The sequence below is a fragment of the Ostrinia nubilalis genome, chromosome 7 (assembly GCF_963855985.1).
Source record: "Ostrinia nubilalis chromosome 7, ilOstNubi1.1, whole genome shotgun sequence".
Classification (NCBI taxonomy): Eukaryota; Metazoa; Arthropoda; class Insecta; order Lepidoptera; family Crambidae; genus Ostrinia; species Ostrinia nubilalis.
Window position 1 is genome coordinate 9686682 of NC_087094.1, and position 26127 is coordinate 9712808.

Consider the following 26127-nt stretch of genomic DNA (forward strand, 5'->3'; position numbering starts at 1 on the left):
TAAAAAGATTCAAGAGCTTATTACTGCGAGACGATGAAAAGTGCATGTAATTGAGTGAAATTCTTAGTAAGTAGGATAAAACGACTCGGGTGACCGTTAATTTTGTTAATGGACACTAAAGAAGTTTAGATTTTATTTTCGGATTATAGTATTAAAGCTATGGGGTGCCGGCAAGCTTTAAACAATTCTATGAATGTATAAAACGGAATGTTAATTTGTTTTTAATTTTTTATCTCAGATTTGGCGGCACTTAGTTCGAGCTGGTTTTAATGTAAGTGTGAAAGTATAGACGAAAGTAGGTGACCATTAACACACAATAATAGTTCTAAAATAATTTATTTTCGTTTTCCTTTTATAAAACAATCGCTTATAATATTAATAGCTTAGTCATTTATTTTTTACAGTAAACATATAATAGCGATCTTTCTACCAAAAAAACCGTTATTTACAGTATTTTATACAATAACATTTTTTTCACTAACAAAACGAATCTTCCATTTGTGGTAGATGCAAAAATTAACATAATTTGTATTAATTAATGTGAATGTGAATGTAACTTGAATACCTCATCGAATTAAAATATTTTTAACACTGACGCTTACAATTACAAATGCATACTTTTAGGTAACAATTTAACGTATTAATGTAAACGCGCATTAATTTAATAAGTAGGAAGATTTAAGTTGGTAATATAAATTAAAAACTTGTGCTTTATGAACTGTCTTAATTTGAGAAATAATTAAATAAATAGAACGATTGCTTATTAATCTAGTATGGAATCTTAATTTAAGTAATGTACTAGCTAATCTCTGCAAGTTTTAATACTGGCAACTTTTTTTTTTCAGTGGAACATTATTGCTTCATTTACGCATGATTTGTTAACATTCTATAATGAATTACATAAACTCTACTGGTTTTTACATTGTACACAAAAATAGTCCTTATCTAATATTAATTAATTCATTTAAATAGGTTTCTATCGTATCGTAAGCATGCTTCACAAGGCACTATTCTAGCGAGATTTAATAAACTCAATACGTGAACAACATAACTACTATTAAATTCGGTTTCAGAGTCCGAAATCGGGCCTAAAATTACATTTTACGGCAATAACTCAATAACAATCGACTTTTGTAATGAAACTATGTAATCAATAATGAAACTTATGTGAAACTGTGGTCAAACATGACTTCAGTGGTCACCGAATAACAAAACTTATTCTTATAAATGCTATTAAGTCTATGCGTCAACGCTTCATTTCGTAGATTATGTATAATAAGCTTTTATTACACATACGCTTAGGTCTAAATTGGCGTTCATATTGCTCATTATTTTACCTATAACTCTCTGACGAGACTAGCTTTATAAAATTTATTCAGTTTTAAATGAACCTATACATACAATTAGTCCAATTCATCTTGCATTTAAATGTACATTTATCGAGCTCTTAATAATTAAAAATAAAATGTCTTCTTATTGAAACACTTATGCATTCGAACATCAATTTTTAACAAAATGAAACGCTACTTTATTATTTTTGTATTTTACAATGGCATTATTCCAACGGGAACTGATATCACAGCATTTTGTATTGATGGAATCTTACCCTCATAATTTTGAAACAACGTGTTTAGTGAAATATTTACATTACAATCCAAGTGACGAGCGTAAGCCCCATTTTGATTGATTAATCAGTGTTCGAGAAAAGTTTCGTCGGAAAGTTCACGGCTTACAATAATATTACTCAGTCGCTTTCTTCAACAATACTTTAACATTAACTTCGCCGACACGAACCATACGATATTATTCCGCACGATCTGCGCGCAAACAAAAGGAACTTGTAACCAAAGTTGAGCAGAAGTCAGTGATCCATCAAGCGCGCCGCCCGGAACGAGCAACAAATCTATTCTAACAGATCATCCCTTCACTACATTATCGTCCCCTTTCAATGCTTCCCTTACTAGTCATTCTCGATGCTACGAATGAGTCAATTTGTAAAAGAATTTTTTAACGAAAATAAACTCTTGATCTCGACGATTTTATACAATGTCTCTTCAGTTTCGTGAACAATATTTCTCAGTATAGCTTTTCAATCTATTTAATATATATCAGGTCTTTAATTGCCGAGAATTTAGTTGCTTAATTCAGTTATAAATCATAGAAAATCTGTGATCCACGTGGTATAAAAATGAATGACTCATTGATGCACACTCTGTCAGTCTCATCACCCATATGTAGAAACATTGCATTTTGTCTCCTATAACAATCTACGAAAACGCATTTCCAAGCAGCGTATTTGCTGATTGCAGATAAGTGAGTGGCATAGTCTGGCGATAGGGGCATCTGTCATCCTGGTTGGGGCGCATCGGCTAGTTCACGTCGGCGTAATCGTTCATTAATCACTAGAGGGCCTATCACCGCAGCGACGCGACGATCTCGTTCGCCATGCTGTTTTGCTGGCTCGATGCGTTCAGGTTTTTGGAGCATTGCTGGAAATTGCGAAACTCGTTAGTGACCAATACCTACCGTTTTTGTTGCGTGTCCACATTTGCAAGGGGATAGCTAATAAATCATCTAGTACAATTAATCACGACTCCAGTACACGCTCCGCATTTCGGTCTGGATTTAATAAAACTTACCAACGGCTCGTCAATAAACAAAGAACTCATCAAATATGCAGTTTACGGAACCGTGGTAGTTAATTTAAGCGATAAGGCTCAATTGGTTGCAAATTAAATGGATTTCACATTGACCTTTTGCAAATTGAAATTCCGTAGCTACTTTCGTTTGCTATTTTCATTAATTTAATGCAGTTAAAAGTTCCATCATATTAATTGTGTTTTATTAATTGCAGAAATATGTACCTAGCATATGAATAAAGGCTTCAACATCAATAATACAAAGCAACGGAAAGGTTGGGCGTGTGTGGAGCTTACCATTTGTCTAGACTCCCAAGCTTTCATCGCGCTTTTGTATTTTTCAAACTCGTGACACCAATCCGAATACACTTGCTTGTACTCTTGTGTTTTGCTGGGCTGTGTACATCTGTGTGGGAAGAAATGTTTAAGCTGAAGTTATATTCGAAAAAACTGAGACATTCTGAAAACGTAGTTCAGGCTCTTAATGGATTTCATGACGAAATAGTAGAACCAGTAACTCTAAACGTGTAACAACTAACAACTTTTATTTTCCTATATTGCTACGACGTAGAGCTCGTAGCGTCGTAGCATAGTCATTAGTTACGCTTCTATGTAGACGTTTGACGGTAATTGCTAAACGCAATGGACTGATTTATTATAAAATTATTAAAAATAATCAAGCAAGTGACCCCATTGGTAACATATAACAGGAATTTTGTTTTCATAGGGGTCACTTAAATATTAGGGATTGATGGTGAAAACGGGCTTAAGTCTATGTAGAGAAAGAGCTACTTCTTATTTACCTGTGGACATCGATGTCCAGGTTGTAGGAGGCGGTGAGCGTGGGCCCGTAGTAGCACTCGTAGCGGCCGCGGTCGGCGTCCGTCACCGAGAGAAGCACCAGCCCGCGCTCCGAAGTCTGGAGCACACGCTCCCAGCTGCGAAGTAATAAACTCATAAACCTCATTTATTTTTGTGAATAGGCTTTTAAAAAGCACTTTTACATATCCCCGTATTACCTACCACTGCTTCGGGATAATATAAATGGGCCAGTGCTGAGAAGAAGTAGCGCAAGAAACTCAGTCACTATTGTCAGGACTCAAAAAAAGAGGAGGTTCTATGTTCCACCGTATGTTTCTTTTTTTAAATACAACTTATACTAGTAGATAAATTAATTAGGCCTCATCATTCTGAAACTTTGACTAATTTTAAACTATCCGCATCGACTCCCAAAGAGCAACAATAATTTTTCGCCCTCTTAAATATTGTTTTCATTATTTTTACCGATCGTAGGTACAATCCCAGTACAGTCCCAGTCCTGCAAACTACGCTGTACGCGATTTACACTCAGTAATTATTAGATTCCAAGAAGATAACAACGATATCCATTTTAATAAATTTGTTTCTCATAATTTAGTTTCCAAGTTTTAAACAGCTATATCTACTGTAAAAGCTATTTAAAGTTACACGCATCAAATCATTGAATAACAAATAAACTACGCCTATTACATGTAAACAGTGGTTGATGCGCGTGTGACACGAAACACATTTAGAAGGATTTATAAGTGAGAAGCATTCTACTATTTTTTGATAAAATGCGTCAAGAAATGCGCAATTCTGGTAAATAATGGTTGTGTATTTCATTTCACGTGGCAAACGCGACCCTTCGGGTTTAGGGGAACAATTTATGAGTGATATATTTTCAATTATACGCTTCGTTAAACTTCGTATAAAGTATTTGATCCAGAGCCCTTTAATTTATGAAAATGTAGACATAGCTACTTACTCATTAACCAACGGGAATTAGAAACTGAATATCCAACTGTTACTTTGTATAGGATCCGTTTGTTTACATATTTTATTTGTACTTATAAGTATTAATATAAAAGCAACGCATGTATGCTTTTACTAGAATTACCATTTATCTCCTAGAGAAATCGCTATACAAAGACTAACAAAGCATTTTAATTAGTATAATTAGTAGTACTATTGTCTATATGAGCCTAGGTCCTATAATATGACCTAAATAAAATATAGTGTAGAGCAGAGCTCAAAAGTATAACTGTAAAGAATCTCAACTAAAAATAACAATTTACAATGACAAAATAATTGTACTCACTTAAAATTAATCCTATATCGCCCTTTCTCTCTAGAGTGGTGGTACCAGACCACGACCTGGTCCTTCAAGGCCTCTGGGGTCTTGACGAAGGCAGCCAGGTGGACACTCTGGCCATACCCAGCCCTGACAGTCCGAAGGGGGGCGGAGGCCTCGCAGATAGAAGGCGTGGAGTTGGTGGCGTCGTGAAGCAGGCCTGGCGCGTAGGGCCGGCAAAGGCCTGCCTCTTTGTCCCAACCGCAGTAAGGGTCTAGGACGCAGCGTACGCAGCTGTCGTACCTATATGGCAAATGTAAGCGGCTTTTAATGTAATGGACATTTGTGTTTGATAAAAATGGTAAAAGTGCTGGTGTCTCGCAATGTTATTGCCATTTGGACTGAACTTTACATCATTTTTAGCTCTCGTAAAGGGTCAACCTGTGTTACGAGAGGAGCCTGAGCTCCTCCTCAAAAACGAGTTAAGAAAGAAATCCAAAATTGACTCGCGCTGATCATAACTTCACGAGAGTCATTCAGGCCACTCGCAATTTGTTATGAGCATAGACGTGGCTTGATTGAGCTCGCTAACAGACTCTTACTTGCAGTGGAGAAATGGTGGCTGAATGAATCTGATGAACACAGGCACGTGGCAGTCGGTGGCTGGTACAGAGCTAACACTTGTAACTCCTTGTAAAGATCAAACTAGGCCGAAAACTCACCGTTGAGCACAGACGCGCAGAGGCAGCTGCCGCAAACGGTAATCCGTAGTTAGATAGGTAAAGCGTGTGTGCAAGACGGGACAGCGCGAGCTTCACATGTTGAAGTCCCTAGTTAATACCTATATCAGGTAACAGAAAGGATCTCATGCAAAAGAACAAATTAGACTTACCGATGAGCGCAGACGCGCAAAGGCAACTGCCTCAGGCGGTAGTCGGTCGCAAGATAAAGCGCGTGCGCACGACGAGATAGCGCGAGCGCGCGCACGGGCTCCGAGCCGGCCGCGCGCCACACGTCGGCCACGCGCGACCCGCCGCCCGCCCACTGCACTATTTTGTACACTTCGCCCGCGCCTGGTGGAAACAGATGAATGAAAAACATAACCCTCCTTCTGGCACAGTCGGTTAAAAATAACAAGTCAACACCAATGACAGCTTATAAAAACACACCAGAGTTATAACATAAGTTGTTACAACACGCACGTTAAAGAAATAAGATGATAGTGGTGGAAATCTTAACGACTGAACAATGTTCGAAACGATGGTTTAGTGTTTATTTTGTAAAAAAGTGAAACGTGCCGCGATATGAAGCGCAAAATGATTCAATTCTCTGGAATATATTGTGTAGACATAGCCTTATGTTCACAATTCCCCTCGCAAACAGATTAAATTAAAGTCTTAATTTTACGTTCAAAACGACAGTTTCCACAAGACCCAATGGCTCTCTAGAGAGCCGGCCACAATTGTTTAAAATAAAATAACTATTTTGTATTCGAAATTAGCAGATTTGAGAGGTTTGTGATTTTGAATTGTTCAATTTAAATTCAAATACCTCGATGTGGTATTAACATAACCCATTTATAGTTAGATTAGACGACTTTGCAAAAGCAATACAAATTAATTCTGTTGTGAACATTTTGCTGAAAACTGTGTCGAAAGATGGGTACTTACTGGGAGCATTCGTATTGTAATATGGCTATGCGAGATTCGATGTTGACGATTACATTACAGTGGTGCCAGCTCAAAGTACCAACTGACCTAAAAGCATTCGCTTTTGTAACCTACTTACAGCTGCAATGTACAAAATTGTATCATTACAATTCGTGTTCACTGAAATGCTCGTCGGTAGCTGTAACATATCCACTGAAATAACCCTTAAATGTGCAGGGATTAAAAGTTCTTAGTTCTTTTTAGTATCACTTACTGGTGCCGGCATAAAACACGGTGTAGGTTATGTCGTCCCCAAGCATGTCGACAAACTGTCGATCTACCACCAGTGTGGTTAACACTAGGTCCCTCTTGTAGAAGGCTGGCGCATCTCCTTCGTGTCTCACAGCGGAGTCCATCAACGGGTGAGACCTGATGACAATAAAGCACTTGAGCAACTTTTACCCTTAAATGAGTGGTGACTGAATTTTTTGCCACCATATTTTGGTCTTTATTGGTATGTAACAAAGCTCTAAACCAATGAAAAATGTATTTTCCCTTTTCTCTATAAGCTGCGTAAAAGGCTAAAGGTGTTTTAATTTGTAATTTCCCACTATCAAATCTTTCGATCATCTTTTGTTGAGCTTCTTGGGTACCACGAAATTATATTGTCATTAACTTAATAAAAAGGCTTTCACAAGATACTACATGATTAACTAAAAGATTAAAAAAAATACATTTTAATTGCCTGTCCGAACATCTTTTGACCTTTTAAAGTTTCTGATAACTTTTATTTATTTATTTATTTATTTAAACTTTTATGCCAAAATAAATTTGTACATAAGGCGAACTTAATGCACTAAAGCATTCTCGACCAGTTTACCTTTGGGTTGAGCAGAAAAGAAATTTGTTTGGCGGTACTTCTAGTGCAGGAAAGAAAACAAAAACAAATAATAATATGCTACATACATAAATAATATATAAAATATATAATAAATAAATACATACATAAAATAGATGATTGAGTTAAACTGAAATTACAATTCATGAAGATGAAATCATTTGGAGGAAGTGATTATGGACAGATTTTTTAAAAGAAAACTTACTAGACGCTTGCCTGGTCTCTTCAGGCAGAGAGTTCCAGTAGAGCCTTATGGCCTGGAGACGGAAGGAGTCGGAGAGAAAACCAGTTCGGTGAAGAGGGGTGGAGAGAACGGACTTGTTGGAGGAGCGGAGCTGACGTGAGTGCGTAGAGCTGAGAAGATTAAACTGAGACTTAAGATATGAAGGAGAGTTGGGATCATTTAGAATTGAAAAAAGGGTAGAGAGAATTCTGACTTTGCGTCGAAGTGGGAGAGGCAACCATTGAAGCTGGGAACGGTAAGCGGAGATATGGTCATATTTACGGAGACAGAAAATAAAGCGAATGGCATTGTTGACAAGGCGATCCAACTTTGTAAGTAGATCTTGATTTAGGTCGGGGTAACAGACGTCGGCATAGTCGATTATCGGGAGGACAAGAGCTTGAATGAGGGAAATTTTAGTTTTTGTTGGGAGGAAGTTTTTGAGCCTCCAGATGGGAGCGCATTGTGGCTGTAACCTTCCGACTGACCTCCGCAACCTGTACATTCCAGCTGAGCGTGGTGTCCAAGTGCAAGCCAAGGTTTTTGACGCTCGCACAGTAAGGAATGTCAACTCCATTAAAGTTAACCGGTGGCACACCGTTGAGGTGACATATTTGACGCTGGCTTCCAATAATTATGGCTTGGCACTTGTTAGGGTTGACGGCTACACCAAATCGACCAGACCACTCAGCAATGTAATCAAGATCAGCATTAATATACTCCACAGCCCTGTTGATGTCCTTGAAGTGGCATTGACGGTAAAGTTGCAGATCGTCTGCATATAGATGGCAAGAGGAGCCAATACCGGAGGTGATAGAGTTTATAAAGAGAGAAAACAGTAAAGGAGAGAGTATGCCACCCTGCGGAACGCCAGTAAGCAAGTCACGCCAGTGGGAAATAGAGTTATCGATACGGACCGCTTGCTGGCGGCCACGAAGGTAGGAAGCAATCCAGTTAATTGCAGTAGGTGTAAGATTGAGTTGGGCTAAAACAGCCAGAAGAACGTCATGGTCCACAGTATTAAAGGCGTTGGAAAAGTCAATCAATACTAGCAGTGTCACTTCACCGTGTTCCATGCCTATTCTGATATCCTCAGTCACTTTAAGTAGTGCAGTGCTGGTACTGTGGCCAGGGCGGAAGCCGGATTGAAACTGACTAAGGACATTGTTGTCGAAGATGAACTTAGAGAATTGGGAGTGTACAACAGCTTCCAAAGTTTTGGAAAGGAAGGGTAAGATGGAGATAGGTCTGAAGTTGTTGAGCAAGGTGGGATTCGATATTTTAGGAAGAGGGATGACGAAAGCTTTACCCCATAAAGTAGGGAAAGTGCCAGAGCTTAAAGAGAAGTTAATAATGTGGGTTATTAAAGGGAGAGTGCAGTCGAGCAGAATCGAAATCATGTACCGGCCTATGCCATCGAAGCCAACCGCTTGTGATTTGATCGACAGTATGACTTTCTTGACTACATCGACTGACACTGCAGAAAAAGAGAAGGTTGTCGAGACGAGAGGGATCGTGGTAGTTACCTCGGCAATAGTTTTATTTTTGACATCAGGGTCCAAAGTTGAAGCAGAAGAGAAATGAATATTTAATTCATCTGGTGAAAATTGAGAGTTTGAGAGTTTAATGTCAGCTTTGCCAATGCCAAGTCCTTTGAGGAACTTCCATACATCGGCCGAAGAAGAATTATGGATATTGTTATGTATGTACCTCCGTTTGGCTGATCTTACCATCTGATTGCACCGGTTTCTGGCAGCCTTGAAGCTATTCCAGTTGCTGTCACTGCGGACCTGTTTAAATCTTCGAAAGGCACGGTCACGGCGAGTCATAGCCAACTTTCTTGCGTTTATTTTTCTGAGAAGATGGCCACATATTGTTACGACACAACTATTGTGTTTTGAAATGTGTGTGAACAGTACCTACCTACCTACTACATTAGACTGTCCCTTGCTTATAAAACTTTTGAAGTCATTGTAAATGTTTCAAGTGATACCGGTTTATCCACTATATCTGTATTAAAAAGTTGGAATTCGACATTCTGAAGTTTCAGGTAGTGTCTAAATTCGGGATTAGATAAATCTTACCAATTTGCCTAAACTAAGCAGAACCGTGAGAGGCACGATTCAGTAATGGATTTCACCGCATCATCAAGTAGTGCGCAACTACGACCCAATTAGAGGCACGCGTCACAACAAGAAATTACCTGAGGCAAGGTTTCTGCGACAAGATTTCAGGTATTTAATGGTAAATACTAATTACTAAGAAAGTAAATCAAGATAAATAGTGTGCCAATTTCTGTAACAGCGACAGCACATCAGACAAGCACAAATAAAATTTAATTGTTTTAGCCGTCTTATCTGGTGGTCGCGTTTGGAATGTGGAATGCCAACTACGGTGGCGGATTTGAATCCCGCAGATGGTATTATTACGTATGTAGTTTGGTGGTATATAGGTATAACTACACTATTACTCAATAAAGAATTAGCAGATAAAGCTGATTAAGTAAGCAAAATAATTATGTAAGCCGATGTATGGAAGTTCGTTGCAAGGAGCAACGAGTATATGAGAAAATTATGGAAAACCAAAAAGGTTGGATGAAACATTTTAATAACTGAGTATAGTACGTGAACTAAGTAGCTGTTAAAAGTTACTATTTTAGTAAAAAAAACAGCCGTGATACGATTTCACAATTGACGTATCGAAGTGATTTTTTTCAAAAGATTATTTAGTAACTAGCAGCCGTCCACGACTTCGTACGCGTGGATCCCGTTTTACCCCCTTATGAGTGGAGTTTCGTAAAATCCCGTCTTAGTGAACACCTACGTTCTAAAAGGAACCCGCATGCAAAATTTGAGACACCTAGCACTTGTAGTTTCCGAGATTTCGTGATGAGTGAGTGAGTCAGTGACCTTTCGCTTTTATAGATATAGATTTGTTTTTACACAAATTACTTATAGTCCCGTTATAGCCCCTCTTACTAAGATAAATAATGCTTGTGTCACGAATGAGCGTCAGTCACGTAGTGTTAACCAACTGAAATCAATTCAAACAACATACCTGATGAAGTTGAGCACGTTGTCTGGCAGCGCCTCGGTGTTGTTGACGCACGTGCCAGGCCGCGGCTCGGGCACGCGCGCGCGCAGCACCGGCAGCCACGCGGAACTTGACGTCGCCTGTCAATACATCTATATTATAGGGCACTTGACATACTAAAGCCTGGTCCGTGAGCACGTAGAATCCCATCCAATGACCCCAAGCTACCCATCCTTATCGCTCGCGCGAAATTATATTGCTGTCGCGACTGTGCGACGCGCGCCCGCAGTGAGTGTGCGAGCGCGACAGCAACATAATTACGTGCGAGCGACAAGGATGGGTAGCTTGGGGTCATTGGAAGGGATTCTACGTGCTCACGGACCAGGCTTTAGTCAGTTGACATTTTAAGTATGAGCTGTTAAAAAGCGACTCTACCTTTGATTTTGTGTGGCAAGGAGGATTATGACGTCACCAATTGAGTGAGAGCAAACTTGAGTGACTAACTATTTACTCCATGTTCAGGGTTACCTTAAAGTGTTTTTAAAGAAATTTGACCTGGATTTATTGGTAAATGACACAAATGACAAAATATTGTCACTCTACCAAAGAAATAAAAAACTATTTGTTTTCCTTACACCTAAATAGACTCACTTCATCTTCATATAAGCATAAAACATTAATTAGTAATGTTCAACACCTAAACATAATTTACTCGACAAATAATATTTAAAATGTAGGGTAAACCGTATAGCTATTGCCCACTTAAGAATTTCAAAAACATTGAGATGAAAAATTAAAGAAAGTATTTTAATTATCGACCATTTATGACTTTTTTCTTATAACTCAATAAACTGTTAAACAGAATATTAACAGTTTTTAGTTAAAACTTACGTAACTTAGAAAATATTGAAATAAATTTAAAATCCTCCAAAAAGTACAGTCATTGCCCATTACTTACACCAATTGCCCACATCAAAGCACAGTAATTGCCCAGTATCTTAAAACAAAATAATCAATTTTAAAATGACAAAGTAGGCTTTAAATAAACATAACAAAACATTAAACTTAAATTCTAGTTGTACAGTCTTCAAAAATTTCAAAATAAATTGCGTTTGGCCTTATTAACTATATTATCTAATATTTCTTGAGCTGATGTTGATGAGTCAGAATTGGTAGAGACAGAATCATCTACTTCAAAACATAGATGATGCAAAAATTTGAATTTTACATGTATTTATTTTTTTATCTTCTTTGATATCAGTTCAAGTGGTTGCTCAGAATGTTCAATTAGCTGTTGGTTTTTCTTCCCTAAAGTTGTATCTATTTCCTTACAATTAACATTTTCAGTAATAGATTTAATGTAGGATTTTCAGTTTTTGTATTTGCGTTTGAATTTTTTCAAGCCAAACCATATTTTTCAGCAATTTATCTTGTAGATAAATTGTTGGATAGGTACATCTTGTACAGCTTTGATCGCTTTTTGCAAATGTTCTATGCTATATTGAACTTTTGGAGTCTTTGGCATACTGAAAATGAAACATTAAAAGTCATTTCAATATTTATGCATGTAAATTGCAAAACAAATCTTGCAATGAGCAACTTAAACACTGCTACTGCATGGTGGCAACACTCTAATAATAATTGCCCTGGGCAATAACTATACATTAACATATGGCAATAACTGAAATTATGGTGGGCAATAACTAAAAATATACAGATTTACGTGCAGTGATTACCCACCGTTAAAATGACTGTTAGAAATCAAATTTTATCAGTTATTTTCATTGATAATGGAGAAAACACTTATAATTTCATCATGACTATACACCATTAGTTGATATTAAATAACTTGCAAAAAAAAATTTACCTCCAAGCAAGTAATTCCTTAGTAAAATTGTTAAAGTCTTTACCTGTCTGAGTAACATTTTCACCCGTCTTGACAAAATCCGCCATAACTGTTTTTTTTTTAGTGTTTCCTATTGTAAATTTTAAATCTACTGTTCATTGATCTCGGAGCCATCTACTTAGTAAATTCAAATCTAACTAGAGTGATTCAAAGTCAGCACCTGACAATATTATTCTTAAAGCGGGCAATCACTACCAGTGGGCAATCACTCTCTGGTTTACCCTAGTAATAAATATCTTGCTTTGCATGAAATAGAAACGTAATATTTATGAATGGCAAAATTGCCGGCAAACAAAGCGCTTGTTACTAATTCTCACTAAGCTATTACGTTACTCTCAAAAAAGTTACTATTCCCAGCTATTTCATCCATTGCTGTAGAAGCACTAACTCATTGCGTTCTTGAATCCATTACTCCGGTAATGAAGCAATATAATTATTTAATGCACGCCAGCTGACCCAATTTCTTGGAAAATGCACTGAAATTGTTTCACTGAAGAATTCAGACTAGCATCGCAATAAACAATATTACTAATGCTAGAGTAAGAGACGTATTTTCATGGCTTTACCTTATCAAAAACACTAGCTTATTACGGTTCCTTGCAGAAATGCGCTACCCTTGAGGTTTGCGACATGCAAGTTGCATAAGACCTGCATATTAGTAACAATTATTGATAAAAGTGCTCTGAATACTTGTTAAAAAAAACATTTTTTTCCCGGTATTTACCACATTGGTATTTGATTGTAGTATTAAAGGCTTGAATTAGTCTAATAGGGATGTTTCCTGGGTAAAAAGCAAGAGTTTTAATTATTCCGTCAGTTAGCTTATCAAAAACTAATCGACACATATTTTTCACTTTTTAAAACTAATGTAAATGTAAAGAGATAAAGCGTGCCAAAGTTCTAAAGAAAAGGCCCGTGACGTCAGTGAGTGCGTAAAAGTGCAGCACTTTGTGACGTCGCGCGGAACTTCAACGCACTATAACTTTGTAATTATTTGTTTGATTGACAATTAAAAATATACCGTATCCAATATTTTTTTGTATTAAAATTGACGGACTAAAAAATTTTTTTTAGGAAACTAGCCTATTGGCCGAAATAAAAATGAGATGTCGAACTGGCTAAATCGGGCCAAATAGTGGTTCATTAGGATGGAATAGTAAGACTTGAGCTTGGTATATACTGACCTGTTCTTTAAAGCGTCCGCTGAAGGCTTCTTGTATGTCATCCATGGTGTACGTGCAGATAGCAGAGCCCACTAGTCCGTCGCTGGCGCCCGTCGTAAATGCCGCATAAAACTTACTGGGATCCCCCGGCATTTGGTACACGCTCTCTGTACCAAAAATTGTAAAATAAGAACCTTCTAAAAATCAAAAAGTACCTATTTTGTATCTGAAACATGAATGGGCAAAAGTTAGACATTGAAGTAATTATACCGACATTGTTCGCCGACAATGGTTTTATCTTAATTAGCACCCAACTTTTTTATAAGTAATTATGTTCATTAGGATCTCTTTCGTCCGTTGTCTAATGTTTTTTATTCTAAGTAACTTTTAAAACAGCATTGACTTAATTAGTTGTATAATATCATAAATGTGCTTACGTATTTCGTCGAAATAGAATGGAAATTCTCCTGGAATGCTGCAGTTAAGTCTGGCTTTAAGGTAGGTGGCCCAGTTCTGGCTAAGTATGTGTTTGCCGCCGGTATCGTGCTTGCAGACCCTGGCCACTCTAGAGTACACTGCTTTGCCACAGTTCATAAACTCCACTGCCGTTTCTCGAAAGAAGAACAAAACATACTCCCCGACATCAAATGACCCGACAAAGTTGGTTTCTGTAACAAAGAGGACCGTTTTAACGCTGTGAAATTAAAAATATCGTACAAAATTAAAACACTACTGTGTAAAGAAAATACAAGCTTTCTAACTAGAAACTGTTGTAAAGCAAAAGCATGTAGCTGGTTGTTTTAGAATACTTTACTTGCGAACAACTAGTGGGTGGCAAAACTAAAAATAATTTAGTCTATCTACTTATATTGTATTTCGTTTAAAAATGATAGATTCTAACTCATGAAGTATTCGTAAATATTAAAATAGCTACAACATTGAACTTTGTAAGTTTAATAAAACAAAAATACTCACTATCGAGCCACTTTGAGTCATATTTCAGTGTTCTTTTAAAGTTGAACTTTTTCTGTCCTGTTCTGAAGTCAAACAGGTCATTTCTAAATATGACTGGGTCAGCTTTTGTAAACTCCGCGTTGGTTCCGGCGTAGATAGCTGGTAGTCCTCCAGGGTTGCCTTCTGTGACCCAAACTGCTGTGCTGTTGTCTGCTGGGTCGTATGGACACTTTGCGACGCCTAGGCCCACGCCTGGGATGTATTCGTGGCGTGGCAGATGTGTTAAGTTTAACTGAAACATTATGATCTATGTAAATCCTTGTACTTCTAGCACTTAAATGACTCCCATTTTCTCTTATTCATGTAACAAGCTTTCTGTAGCGTTAATACTCACATAGACCACCCAGTCCTTAGGGCTGTGCGCGTTGGTACCGCAGATGTAGAGCCGCTCGCCGTCTCCAATAGGCTGAAGCACGCGGATGTGATTCCGACATTCAAACGGCTCGGATTTGCCTTTACTCACGCACCGAGCCACGTTACTAGCTTCTAGTAGCAATGCGTCCCTCTACAAACAATATAAATAAAAGTAGCTACTAACTTTAAATTCACGTATTGCACTCATATGCGAAGTCATCAAAATTCATTACTTAGACATAACACAAAGTCTCATTAACTTAAAAACCTTCAACGACCAAAGTGGATGCATCATAACGAAGGCTATTTAGCGTACTCTGTTATGTTAACGGATTACTCAAACATTTTTAATTTCTTATTTTTCTTTCAGCACAAAAGTGAAGTGAAATTTGCAAGTATAAAGTGCAGCGCTTACATAAGAGTTTTGCCTTTCAAAGGTTATGACACTTAGGTGTGGAAATGTAGGAAAGCCTTATGTGTGGGGAGCATTAAAATTGTGTAGTACCGGAAAAGTGGCTTTTCAGAACTTTCGTTCTTAACGACCACGAGAAAACATTTCTTTTCAGCTTAGAAAGATATTTCTCAAGTTCATACGACCACCTTCCCAACTTTGGTCATTTTCGCGGTATTTTGCTAGCTTACAACGTGAACTTACCTCACAATGGGACTGACTAATATCGGTCATGTTCAGTTTGAACACTCGGTCCCTGCAACAAAAGTGTCCATGAGTTGCGCCCAAATAGTTTTCTGTTGAGCAATAGCGTGTGCTGTGAGAAAAAAGTTCTCGACTCGCATTTAAATTGTGGGGAATAAAAGAAGAGTGTACAAGAGTAAGTAGACAATCCGCGGTGGAATGGAACGAACGCCACTTTTTGTGGCGGAGGAGCATATGCGCTGAATGCGACCGTTCTATTTATTTTATTTGCTCAAGTCTCCGCTCAACGAGCCGTATAAATTACGCAGAATAGTCGGCCCATCTACATTATGCCACTTACTTAAATAATTTGTTCCCTACTTTTGTCTAGTTTGTAAATTGCCTTTAATGGAACTCTTAACGAAATTGGAAGAGTAATTAAATATTTGTTTTTTTGAAAATTTAATTTCACTAATGAAATCCTCCAGCGAAGTGGGATTTTCTCAAGGACTACTTAATAAAAATACAAGTGTTTTACTCCAGCTAAAACACTGAGAATACAAAACGATAGTCATATTTTCAGGGAATACAAAAAAGCATCACTTTCACAATAAGATTTTTAGTCCCTAGCTGCTAAATAATGATTTATACTCACATAGCACCAACATATAATATATTTCTATCTTCGTTCATGTACAGAGTGCGGTAGAAGAGGTTGCCGCAAGAAAACTCTCGTATGTTATCTGGAACAAAAAGAAAGGTAATTGTAAAAAAGGAATCATTTTATGTGTAAAGTTTTGCCGAAGTTCGTACGTAGATTTATAGAGCTATGTATAGGTACACATAATGTTCAGTAGCAATCAGGAAGCGGTACAGCTAACAGCAGAATTCGTAGAGCATTCTAAACTTTATTTGTTAGTCAACATCCATAAAAAACATAGTGGTTCCATCAGGTCTTGAAACCTATTAATACTTAATAACTAGCTTTAGGCGCGCGGCTTCGCCCGCGTGGAATTTTGTCTGTCACAGAAAAACTTTATTGCGCGCGTCCCTGTTTCAAAAACCGGGATAAAAACTATCCTTTGTCCTTTCCCGGGACTCAAACTATCTCTATGCCAAAATTCATCAAAATCGCTTCAGTGGTTTAGGCGTGAAAGCAAGACAGACAGACAGACAGAGTTACTTTCGTATTTGTAATATTAGTATAGATTATCATTTTTAGAATTCTTTTTTAAATTAAAAAAGCGGAACTGCGGCAACATTTCTCAGACAGCCATTATTTCCTTTTAAAACAAATGCGGCAATTTGGGCTGACTAATTATAACCGGCCGGAGTATAGGCAGCTATTGGCAGGTGGTCCTGCGCAGGCACGCAACTTGACGTGACCACCGCCGCCCGCCTCATGGCGTTTTACACCAACCGCTACTTAAATATATTAAAACTGGATATCTTTTAATGGCTGCTTACTGTATGGTAACTATCCGAAAATACCACTGGCGGTTTACTGCGAACGCCTACCATAACTAGTAAAACAGAGCTTTCTATTCTTATGTTTTAAGTCCTACGCTATAAAAATGGCCAGCGTGAAATTACCAATTACAATGCCTAATTGGTCTTTAAATCACCAAAGTGACATTTTATTTTCAACATTACTACGGGTAAAATTTGCAAAATTTGTCACATTAACATAAAACAGGTCATTTGGCAAATAAATAATTTGGCGTGGCATCCACACTTGACCGGGCGCGTGTGTTTTGCTGCAACGTACGGGGCGGGTGAATACCGCAGCGATTACAGCGCTAATGAACTCATTGTTTGAATATCTAACGAACTGTGTACAACGATTTATACCTAACCAAGAGCGGGGCGCGTCATGCTCCTCTAATTAATAAGTCCCTGATTTATTAATTGCTAAATACCCCGAAGATAGCGTTGCTAAATTGCGCAATAAATTAATTTACACAAAATAGGCAATACGGGTGAATGCGGTTAAAATGTAAATCCAATACATAATAACGAGGTGAAGTATCGCGCGACGCCGGCACTGACGACCGCATTATGTAGATAGCATCGGCTGGTTAAATACCGCAACAAGTAAACTGCTGAACCCGATGTACAGTTTGCGTACGAATAAAGAGCCTATGATTACTGATTATATTATCCAAGCTTAAAATTATAGGCTTACGTATGTTCGTTCTGTATTAACATGGTAATTAACAAGAGCCCATTGAATACAAGTGAGCGTGTAACCTTTTTTGTGTACTACAAAAGTAGGTTTCTTCTGTGCGGTATGGTGACTCTACCTACTCATCAAATGCGAGCAATGCTGCTCTGATCATCTCTATGAATAAAGACCTGAATCTGAATTTCATTATATTAAATTACCGAATTTAAAAGTAGGTACTCACTTACGTACTAGCTACGCACTACCCACTCCAAAATAAAACTAATGCCTACTACCACTGCACTAAAGACTACAAACAGAATAGAGCTGCGATACCGATTAAGAATGGCATGGCCGGCTCTAAAATTCAAGTGTACGCCTACAATACTCGTACGGCGCTGGATGCACATGGCAGATGTTCTGCATTTGCTCTTTTTGTACACAGCTTTTGGCTTTTCCCAAAATTAAAATTGCCACTCTAAAGGAAACGGTTCGACGATCCAACAAATTGCGACAACGCACACGAGGCTATTTTAATAGTTGTTTCCTATGAATGTTTTAGGAAATTTAAACGTGAAATTATTTTTTAATATTTTACTGATTTTTCACGAAAAACATCTCGGAATAGGTAAAGATAAAAAGCTTCAATATACGACCACACAGGTAAGTAATTTCAATTTCATGTGTACAAACTTAAATAGTTTGATACAACCTAAAGACAAAAACGACTTTCCATAAACTTTCAGTTTAGTTGCTCATAGCCATCTTAAACGTGATATGACCCGAAGAAATATATATTTTTCAATTCAATTTGAGTATCGGGTTCTAGTTTTACATACAAATGTTATGCACACGTTTCTCTTCCATGTTTCTTGTTGCTGGGACGACGCTGGTAGCTTTCATTTTACCGGGTCGCAGCGTTGCTAGTTGCAAGATCTTGAAATGGGCTCCTTTGCTATGTATTTTGCTTCGCTTTAGGTTAATGAGCAACTTAGCTAACAAAGGTTATAAGCTTTTAAAATATTCTTCGGTTTAATTAAGACATTTCGTTTTGGTAACGCAACTAAAAAACTAAAATGACGTACCTTATTTTATCTCTCACTGACACTGCATTAAATAATGCGACTTGTACGAGTACCGCATTAATTTTCCCAATTTACTTATTTAATTTTAAAATGTATAAATAGACATTTTGTTAATTTTGGCCAACAAAAACAAATGAAAATGGCGCGAAATAATTGGATACTTTTAAATGTCACCTTTGACAACGCACAAGCCATGCAAAGCCGTTAGTCGAAAAAAAAGTGTCACCTTTTTAATGAAAACCAAGTATGGGGAAACCAGCCAGCTACAAAATTATTAGCAACGATTTTTTTTTATTTATACTCATTAATAAAAATAACTATTTCCCAACTTATTTTGGTCTTTAAAGTCTGTGACTCAAATAGTACAAAAGACGATGGCGCTAACAAAACAATATAAAAAAGATTATAAAAGGGCTGAATATAGCCATGCCTTGTGCATTCCAAAAAGATAATGTATTCTCATACAAACTCGCACTCGGTAAGACATCAGATGTTCCAGTCAAACTTGCTTTCTTTGTTCTTGCGTGAGATAACTAGTTACACATTGGAAATATTCCGTTTAATACTTGTCCAATAATTTAAAAAGTATTTATAATATCAGTACACTGAATGACTCTTCATATATTTATAAGTCACTGTTATTTACATTACCTTTCGTTCTTGAATTCCTTAAATTATTTTATATGTCATGACGAGCTTTGTACTACCTTTGTTCATCAAGAAAAATGTAGATTTTAGAAGTTTTCATATCGTTCCAGTAGCTTCGGAGCAAATTAAATAGGTACAAACTAACAATCAAGTCTTTATAATATTAGACTAGATCATAAATGAAATAGGCTGTAGGTAAAACATTGTTCACATTTCTAAAATTAGTTTTAATTTGGAAAGACAAAAATGTTTAATTAACTTCCCGTTTGTTCAATCCTATTATAATCAGCGTTTTCTGGAGATTATCTAGAACTGATGCTCAGCACGTAATATTTGATGAGATCCGCTGTTGGTTAGCGCCCTCCTAAAATTAAGTAAATCAGACGCCGGAGCCGTTGTTCAAATAATGTCGTATTTACAAAGAGCTCATACGAGTGTCGGCGACTTACAGAGAGAGTCCGTGTGTACTTAAAAAGAACAATTCTCCAGTAAACGCTTTACCGACGTTTGTGCGAGTCCCCTACCAGTGTGCAGCGGAGTTTTAAAAGATTCTGCAGGTTTAAGGTAAGGCGGCTCGCACACTGTAAGCAATTAGGAAAGCAATTAGTAGTATTTGTTCAAGGCGCACCTCAGACCACTCACGCGTAAATCGTGCACCAGCTAAGATGTCCAATATTATTTTGAAGATCCTTGTAACGTGTGGAATATCATTTAAAGAATTAGAATTTGATGTATTTAAGAACTTTGAACGAATGAGGAAATTGCGTGTAGTTAAAATGCTTGGAGGAGTCTCTGGACAGATTTTGATAAAAAGTCATCTGCGTCTGTAGATGTTGATCAGTCAAGTTAGAAGGCTATAATCTCTGTAATGAAAATTAAATTATAACTTGACAATATCTGTGGTATGGGTCCGTTTCATAGTTTTTTTGTCAGGCGAGATGTACCGGCGGCGATACGCGCTCCTCGCGTAAATCTGCCGGCGCCGCCTACCGCGATACCATCGCCGGAACCACACTGGATACTTACTCCTTCTTTTTCCTTGTTCGAATTCTCACATTGATTTATTGGAACAGATAAAACATTTCCTTAATATTAGTTCAAAAGCATGGATTTCCTCGCAACTTTTATTTATTTAATTTTGAGACAGTGAGACCGTTACGGTTTATGTGACAGGAGTCTACGCATAAAGTTGAAACTAGGTAGGTATTTGATTAGTAATTAGATAAATCTAAAAGTCTCTAATCCTTCTCATCTATAGGTAAGTAATAACAGTAGGTTCCTTTTATGATACCTAATGTTATGATTACACTTTACAAGTTTTATAGTGTGTAATGTGTAATTAATTATTATCTTAAAGCACCTAATTAAAAGCTTAGAATTTTATTGAATAGAAGTGTTTATAGTTACATACTCAAAAAAAATATCTTAAGAAAAATATTTAAAAATCGTACCTAACAGTATGGTAGATATAATATGTAGTGTAAAAGCTCGTGGGCACTCTACTCTAGCGCCAAACATTAACCCAGATACTCCTGAAACTTTTTATCCTTGTCAATTTTTATAAATTTTTAGTATGTTTCTAAATAGAGGTCAAGTATCCACAGAAAAATATTAGAAAAATTCTTGGTCAACTGGAAAAGCCGGAAAATGGGTGGTGTTTTAACACCTGGTCGGAGAATGGACTACTACTACGAGAAAAAATTATACTATGATTTTGTTAGGTTTAAGAGTTAAAAACGAGTTGTAAGTTATACACATTTATTTAAAAAATACCAAAATCTTATTCAGAGGAGGTAGGAGGATGGTGGAGACATAAATCATAACCAAGGATACTTTAGTACGTGGCGCATTTTTTTACACCAAATTGATTTTTTCTTGCAAATTTTACATGTCAGTTGCATGTAGTACTCGCAAGTACAGTAGTAAGTACATACATAGGGATGTAAGCTCCGTAGACCCTGGTTGTGGCGCCATTCTTCATAAATATTGTTTCGAGTATAACTGCTTTGCCATGTATATTTTAGACATTTTGGCACAAACTTTAACAGAAGGTACTTGCACTATATTGCATTGTTGTAATAATTGTGATTGCGGTAGGTACTTTCATGGCAGAAGAACTAGCTGCATTGGAGGCATCATTAGATTCATTTCGTCTTACTTTAAAAAAATCAGAAAGTGGGATGTTATCCTCTTTGTCTGAAGAAGACTTGTCTTATTGTACTTCTGCCTCGGCTCTAAGTTGAGAACCTGAAAATTCACGAAAAATAGCAATAGAAAACTTACACGCTATAAGTAACTGTAGTTAGATAAACGGAAGCAGGCTAACCTGGAAGATTTTGTAAGGTAACGTGGTCTTCTTCACCAGAATATTCATCTGTTGCTTCTGCATTAGCATTTTCTGGTGGTAAAATTGCTATGTAATTCGGTATCTGATCATCGTCGTCAATGTTTTCTAATATTTCCACTATTTCGTGAAGTCTCAGCGGTCTTTTATATCGTGGCCTAAACTTTTAATGAATATACAAGTTAGACGTCGATTATGCGACCAGGTGTTAAAACACCGATCGTAATTTTGTCATAAAAAATCTCAAAAATGTAAAGCTTTTCAAAAACATAAGTTTATAGTTTTGTAGCTAACAGTAGTACCTAAAATAATAACTAGTATAATCTGAGGTATCACTAGCAAGTTTATGAAATATCTTAGCTTTTATAAGACGTTTTTGCACAAAACTAAATAACAGAATTCAAAATAGTAAAATACTAACAAAATAAAGCAAATATGCGATATCGAACATACTCAATTACAGCTTGATTCGTAATGAAGAGAAAATACAAGGAACAGTAAATAAATTCTCGATATTTTTATAATTTATCTGAGGATATTCCGAACTACTTTTTAGCGGTGTTATAACACCTGGTAGGAGTAAGTGGGTTAAATTCAATTCGGCCTATATTTTTTGCATACCTATACATACAAACATACACGAATTTCACAGGTGTCCTAAAATTCTAAAATATCACTTTTTTCGATACAAAACTGTGGGAAATTGAATTTTCCCGTGGCGGAGTCGGGCAGCAGTGCCCGCGGCGTTCATTACGCGGCCCGTTGTTTTTACACGGATTTCGGCTGTACAATTACGCGGTAAGGTGACGAGCGACGCCTCGCTTAATTCAATTGCCGACATTATGCCGCGCTGTAACTCATTTCGGGCGGGGCGATGCGGCTCAGCTTGCCAACACTTTGACGGCTGCCATTAAATTTGAGATGATTCTTGGTAAAGTTAGGCGAAATAGTGTTAAGCTTACTTGTCCAAGTTGTTAACAGGTGATGTAAAACCTTAATTATCGTAGATACTTAGCAGTTTTAAAGATATAATTGAATACCTTGTACCTACAATAATTTTATCCAAAGTTACGATTATATCTTCCGAGCATTGATATAACTTCCGAGCACTCTAGGAATGCAGTGCAGTGCAATTATTCTTACCTAATTTTATTTCTTATTAGTTAAGGTTAGTTAGAGTCAATAAAAATGCATTCTTTTAATAAAACCTAATCTACTGTTTTAAAACAGTCTCTTTTATTTTTATTGTAATGCTCATGCCATGAACATGAATTTTAATGAAATCTGATGCGTAAGTCACCACAAACTAGCAAAGTGCACTTTATCTATTAAGAAGATGCCCGTGCTTTTCAACTAATAGAATTTTTAATCAAGTTGCTTGCGGCGGCGCCGCCGAGGCACGAGTACGCCAGATTAATGTAATTGGACGACGCCGTCACAAAGGCAAATTGTAATCCCCCTCTTTCATTATATGTATATGTCCGTAACGTGGCACCCAGACAATGTGTCGTATTTTTACTTTATTCTATCTGCGATGCGACCCGGCAACGTGAACTCTGGCACAATTTTATTTTCGTGAAAGGAACGCCGAGTGTTTGACTAACAAATGTTGGAATCGCAACAAAGCCGCGATTTGCATAACGTCATCTTCACTGCGGCTCCCGTTTGACCCGGAGCGGCGTGATGCCTGCGCCGAGCGTGACCGATACGCTCGCAGCCGCAGGTCAGAACGCCCCCTTAAATCGGCCGATTGCAGCGCAGTCGTTAGGAGAGCACGAAGTGTCGGGATAATTAAGTTGAAGCGGCGATTGTGAGCGGTGCCAAAGCGGATGTAGGTCAGCGGAGTGGACCAGCCGCGGAGGTGAAGGCGGATTCGGCGCCGATTGTGCCCGCGCCGGCCCGCGTGCCAACACCCGCAAAATTACTCGCGTCCCACCAATTATCATGTAAACGCTCTTGCGAATAAAACACTCGCACGTAACACTACAGATAACATCCCGCATTCATTCGCACTAAATTCACGCAGTTTTTTACTTTTAACACGCCACAGCGGGACACTGAATGCGACGGCCGCTTTACATTTATACCCACTTTTGTACTTTAAGCCCCTTCACATTTTAGCTACCTAGTAGACCATTACTGGAACATAAAATCTTATCTATATGCTGGTTATAGATGCATCTTACGGAAGAAGTTGCCATTTGTCTAAATAAGTAGGGTAGATAAGGCGGTTTAGTGCACTCTGTAATATGTCCCGATGCACGATCTCCAAGGTTTTAATCCGCCTTTATATCGAAAAGCACTCTACACGTTGAGTGGCCTGCGCTGCGCTGGAGATATCACTTGTGTATTTGATTGTACACCAAGTACACCAACAGAAGAATGAAACCTTATGTTTATTCATTTTTGTTCGCATTTTGTGCACAACGAATGCTAATTTTAATTCTTAGTGGCATTATTGTTAGGTACTCGTGTCAAGAAAACTTAAATCGTAACCTTAATTAAATGTTTTTTCCATAGTCCTTTCCCACACTATCCAACCATTTACAAGACTGCAAATAGGTTTTTTCTTAAAATAAGTGGCACAGGAATCAAACTCATGACTCCTCGCTTAAGAAGTTATTGTCCACTGTAGCGCGCTCCTTAATGAATTAATTACGTAATTATAATTAATCCCGTTTTATCTGTAGCTTACATCGACCATAAAATGTGTTTATACGACACCAGGTAAAACTTACATAATATGGAGTAACGACTTTCATTCTTTGTCCTAGCTTACATGCAAGCATACATTATGGCGAAACTAGTTTGTAGAGCAAGATAAAAGCGAACATGCACGTTCAAGGGAAACTGTGCTCTGGGTGGTTGTGATAAGGGGTATTTATACGTGTGAATAAGCTTCGTTTTTACCCGGCACTACGGTATTTTGGGCTTGTACGAAAACGCCACAATGTCGGTCCGCCTCCAGGATCAGAACTCGAAACCTATCCAGTTGCAGCGAGGGGTGAGACAGGGAGATGTCATATCTCCGAAACTGTTCACCACCGCCCTGGAAGATGTTTTCAAGCTTCTGGACTGGAGCGGATTCGGCATAAATATCAACGGCGAGTATATCACACACCTTCGTTTCGCGGACGATATCGTAGTCATGGCTGAGACCGTGGAGGACCTAAACACAATGCTCGATGGCCTCAGTAGAGCCTCTCAACAAGTGGGTCTTAAAATGAACATGGACAAGACAAAAATTATGTCAAATGCCCGTGTTGTACCCACTCCTCTGAAGGTTGGAGACACTACACTCGAACTTGTTGACAATTATGTATACCTGGGACAAACAGTCCAGTTAGGTAGGTCCAACTTCGAGAAAGAGGTTAATCGTCGAATCCAACTCGGCTGGGCAGCGTTCGGGAAGCTTCGCGAAATTCTCACGTCCGAAATACCGCAGTGTCTCAAGACAAAAGTATTTGACCAGTGTGTGTTGCCAGTGATGGTGTATGGCTCTGAGACGTGGTCGCTTACTATGGGCCTCATAAGAAGGCTCAAGGTCACCCAAAGAGCGATGGAGCGTGCTATGCTCGGAGTTTCCCTGCGTGATCGAATCAGAAATGAGGAGATCCGTAGGAGAACCAAAGTGACTGACATAGCCCGCAGAATCGCTAAAATCAAGTGGCAGTGGGCGGGGCACATAGCTCGAAGAGCTGATGGCCGCTGGGGCAGGAAAGTTCTTGAGTGGCGACCACGAGCTGGAAGACGTAGCGTGGGCAGGCCTCCCACTAGGTGGACCGACGATCTGGTAAAGGTCGCGGGAAGTACCTGGATGCAAGCGGCGCAGGACCGGTCTTTGTGGAAATCCTTGGGGGAGGCCTTTGTCCAGCAGTGGACGTCTTTCGGCTGAAACGAACGAACGGTATTTTGGATAGTGTAAAATATGAGTGCGGCCGCCGTGAAATGAGCTTCGGGCTTCCTGTCACCCAGTATCGCGATGCACTTTTCTAAATTTAGATTTTAGATACCGCAGCCACTGCTGATCAGCGGACTCATAACCGTAACAGCTGCTCTCTGTTGGGGCAACATATAAACATGCTATAAACCTCGGTTTCTATAGCCATATTAAAACAATATATGTATAGACGCTCTATTCCGACTCGCAAACTACACTGGTCATCACAAAAATCGACCCTCCCGCGACAAGCACTTTCAAACATATGCATCCCCACTTGCCACCAATATTGGCACCATTTAAAAGCCTAGTTCTAAACTTCATTTCATTAAAGGAAAGGT

At 38.2% G+C, this 26127-nt stretch overlaps 1 protein-coding gene across 1 annotated transcript in view; it reads right to left on the bottom strand.

The window, feature by feature from the left end:
• Positions 1 to 320: 320 nt before the first annotated feature.
• Positions 321 to 26127, bottom strand: part of LOC135073257 (semaphorin-2A-like) — a 59763-nt gene continuing 33956 nt past the window's right edge. Inside the window, exons 2-14 of the mRNA XM_063967368.1 lie at positions 16261 to 16348; positions 15627 to 15678; positions 14952 to 15122; positions 14579 to 14849; positions 14041 to 14271; positions 13625 to 13770; positions 10559 to 10674; positions 6655 to 6809; positions 5624 to 5804; positions 4759 to 5034; positions 3443 to 3577; positions 2937 to 3045; positions 321 to 2489 (exon numbers count right to left, since the gene is read on the bottom strand). Coding sequence (XP_063823438.1) covers positions 2415 to 2489; positions 2937 to 3045; positions 3443 to 3577; positions 4759 to 5034; positions 5624 to 5804; positions 6655 to 6809; positions 10559 to 10674; positions 13625 to 13770; positions 14041 to 14271; positions 14579 to 14849; positions 14952 to 15122; positions 15627 to 15678; positions 16261 to 16348 — 2006 coding nt within the window. The 3' untranslated portion in view covers positions 321 to 2414. The remainder of the gene's footprint in view (positions 2490 to 2936; positions 3046 to 3442; positions 3578 to 4758; positions 5035 to 5623; positions 5805 to 6654; positions 6810 to 10558; positions 10675 to 13624; positions 13771 to 14040; positions 14272 to 14578; positions 14850 to 14951; positions 15123 to 15626; positions 15679 to 16260; positions 16349 to 26127) is intronic.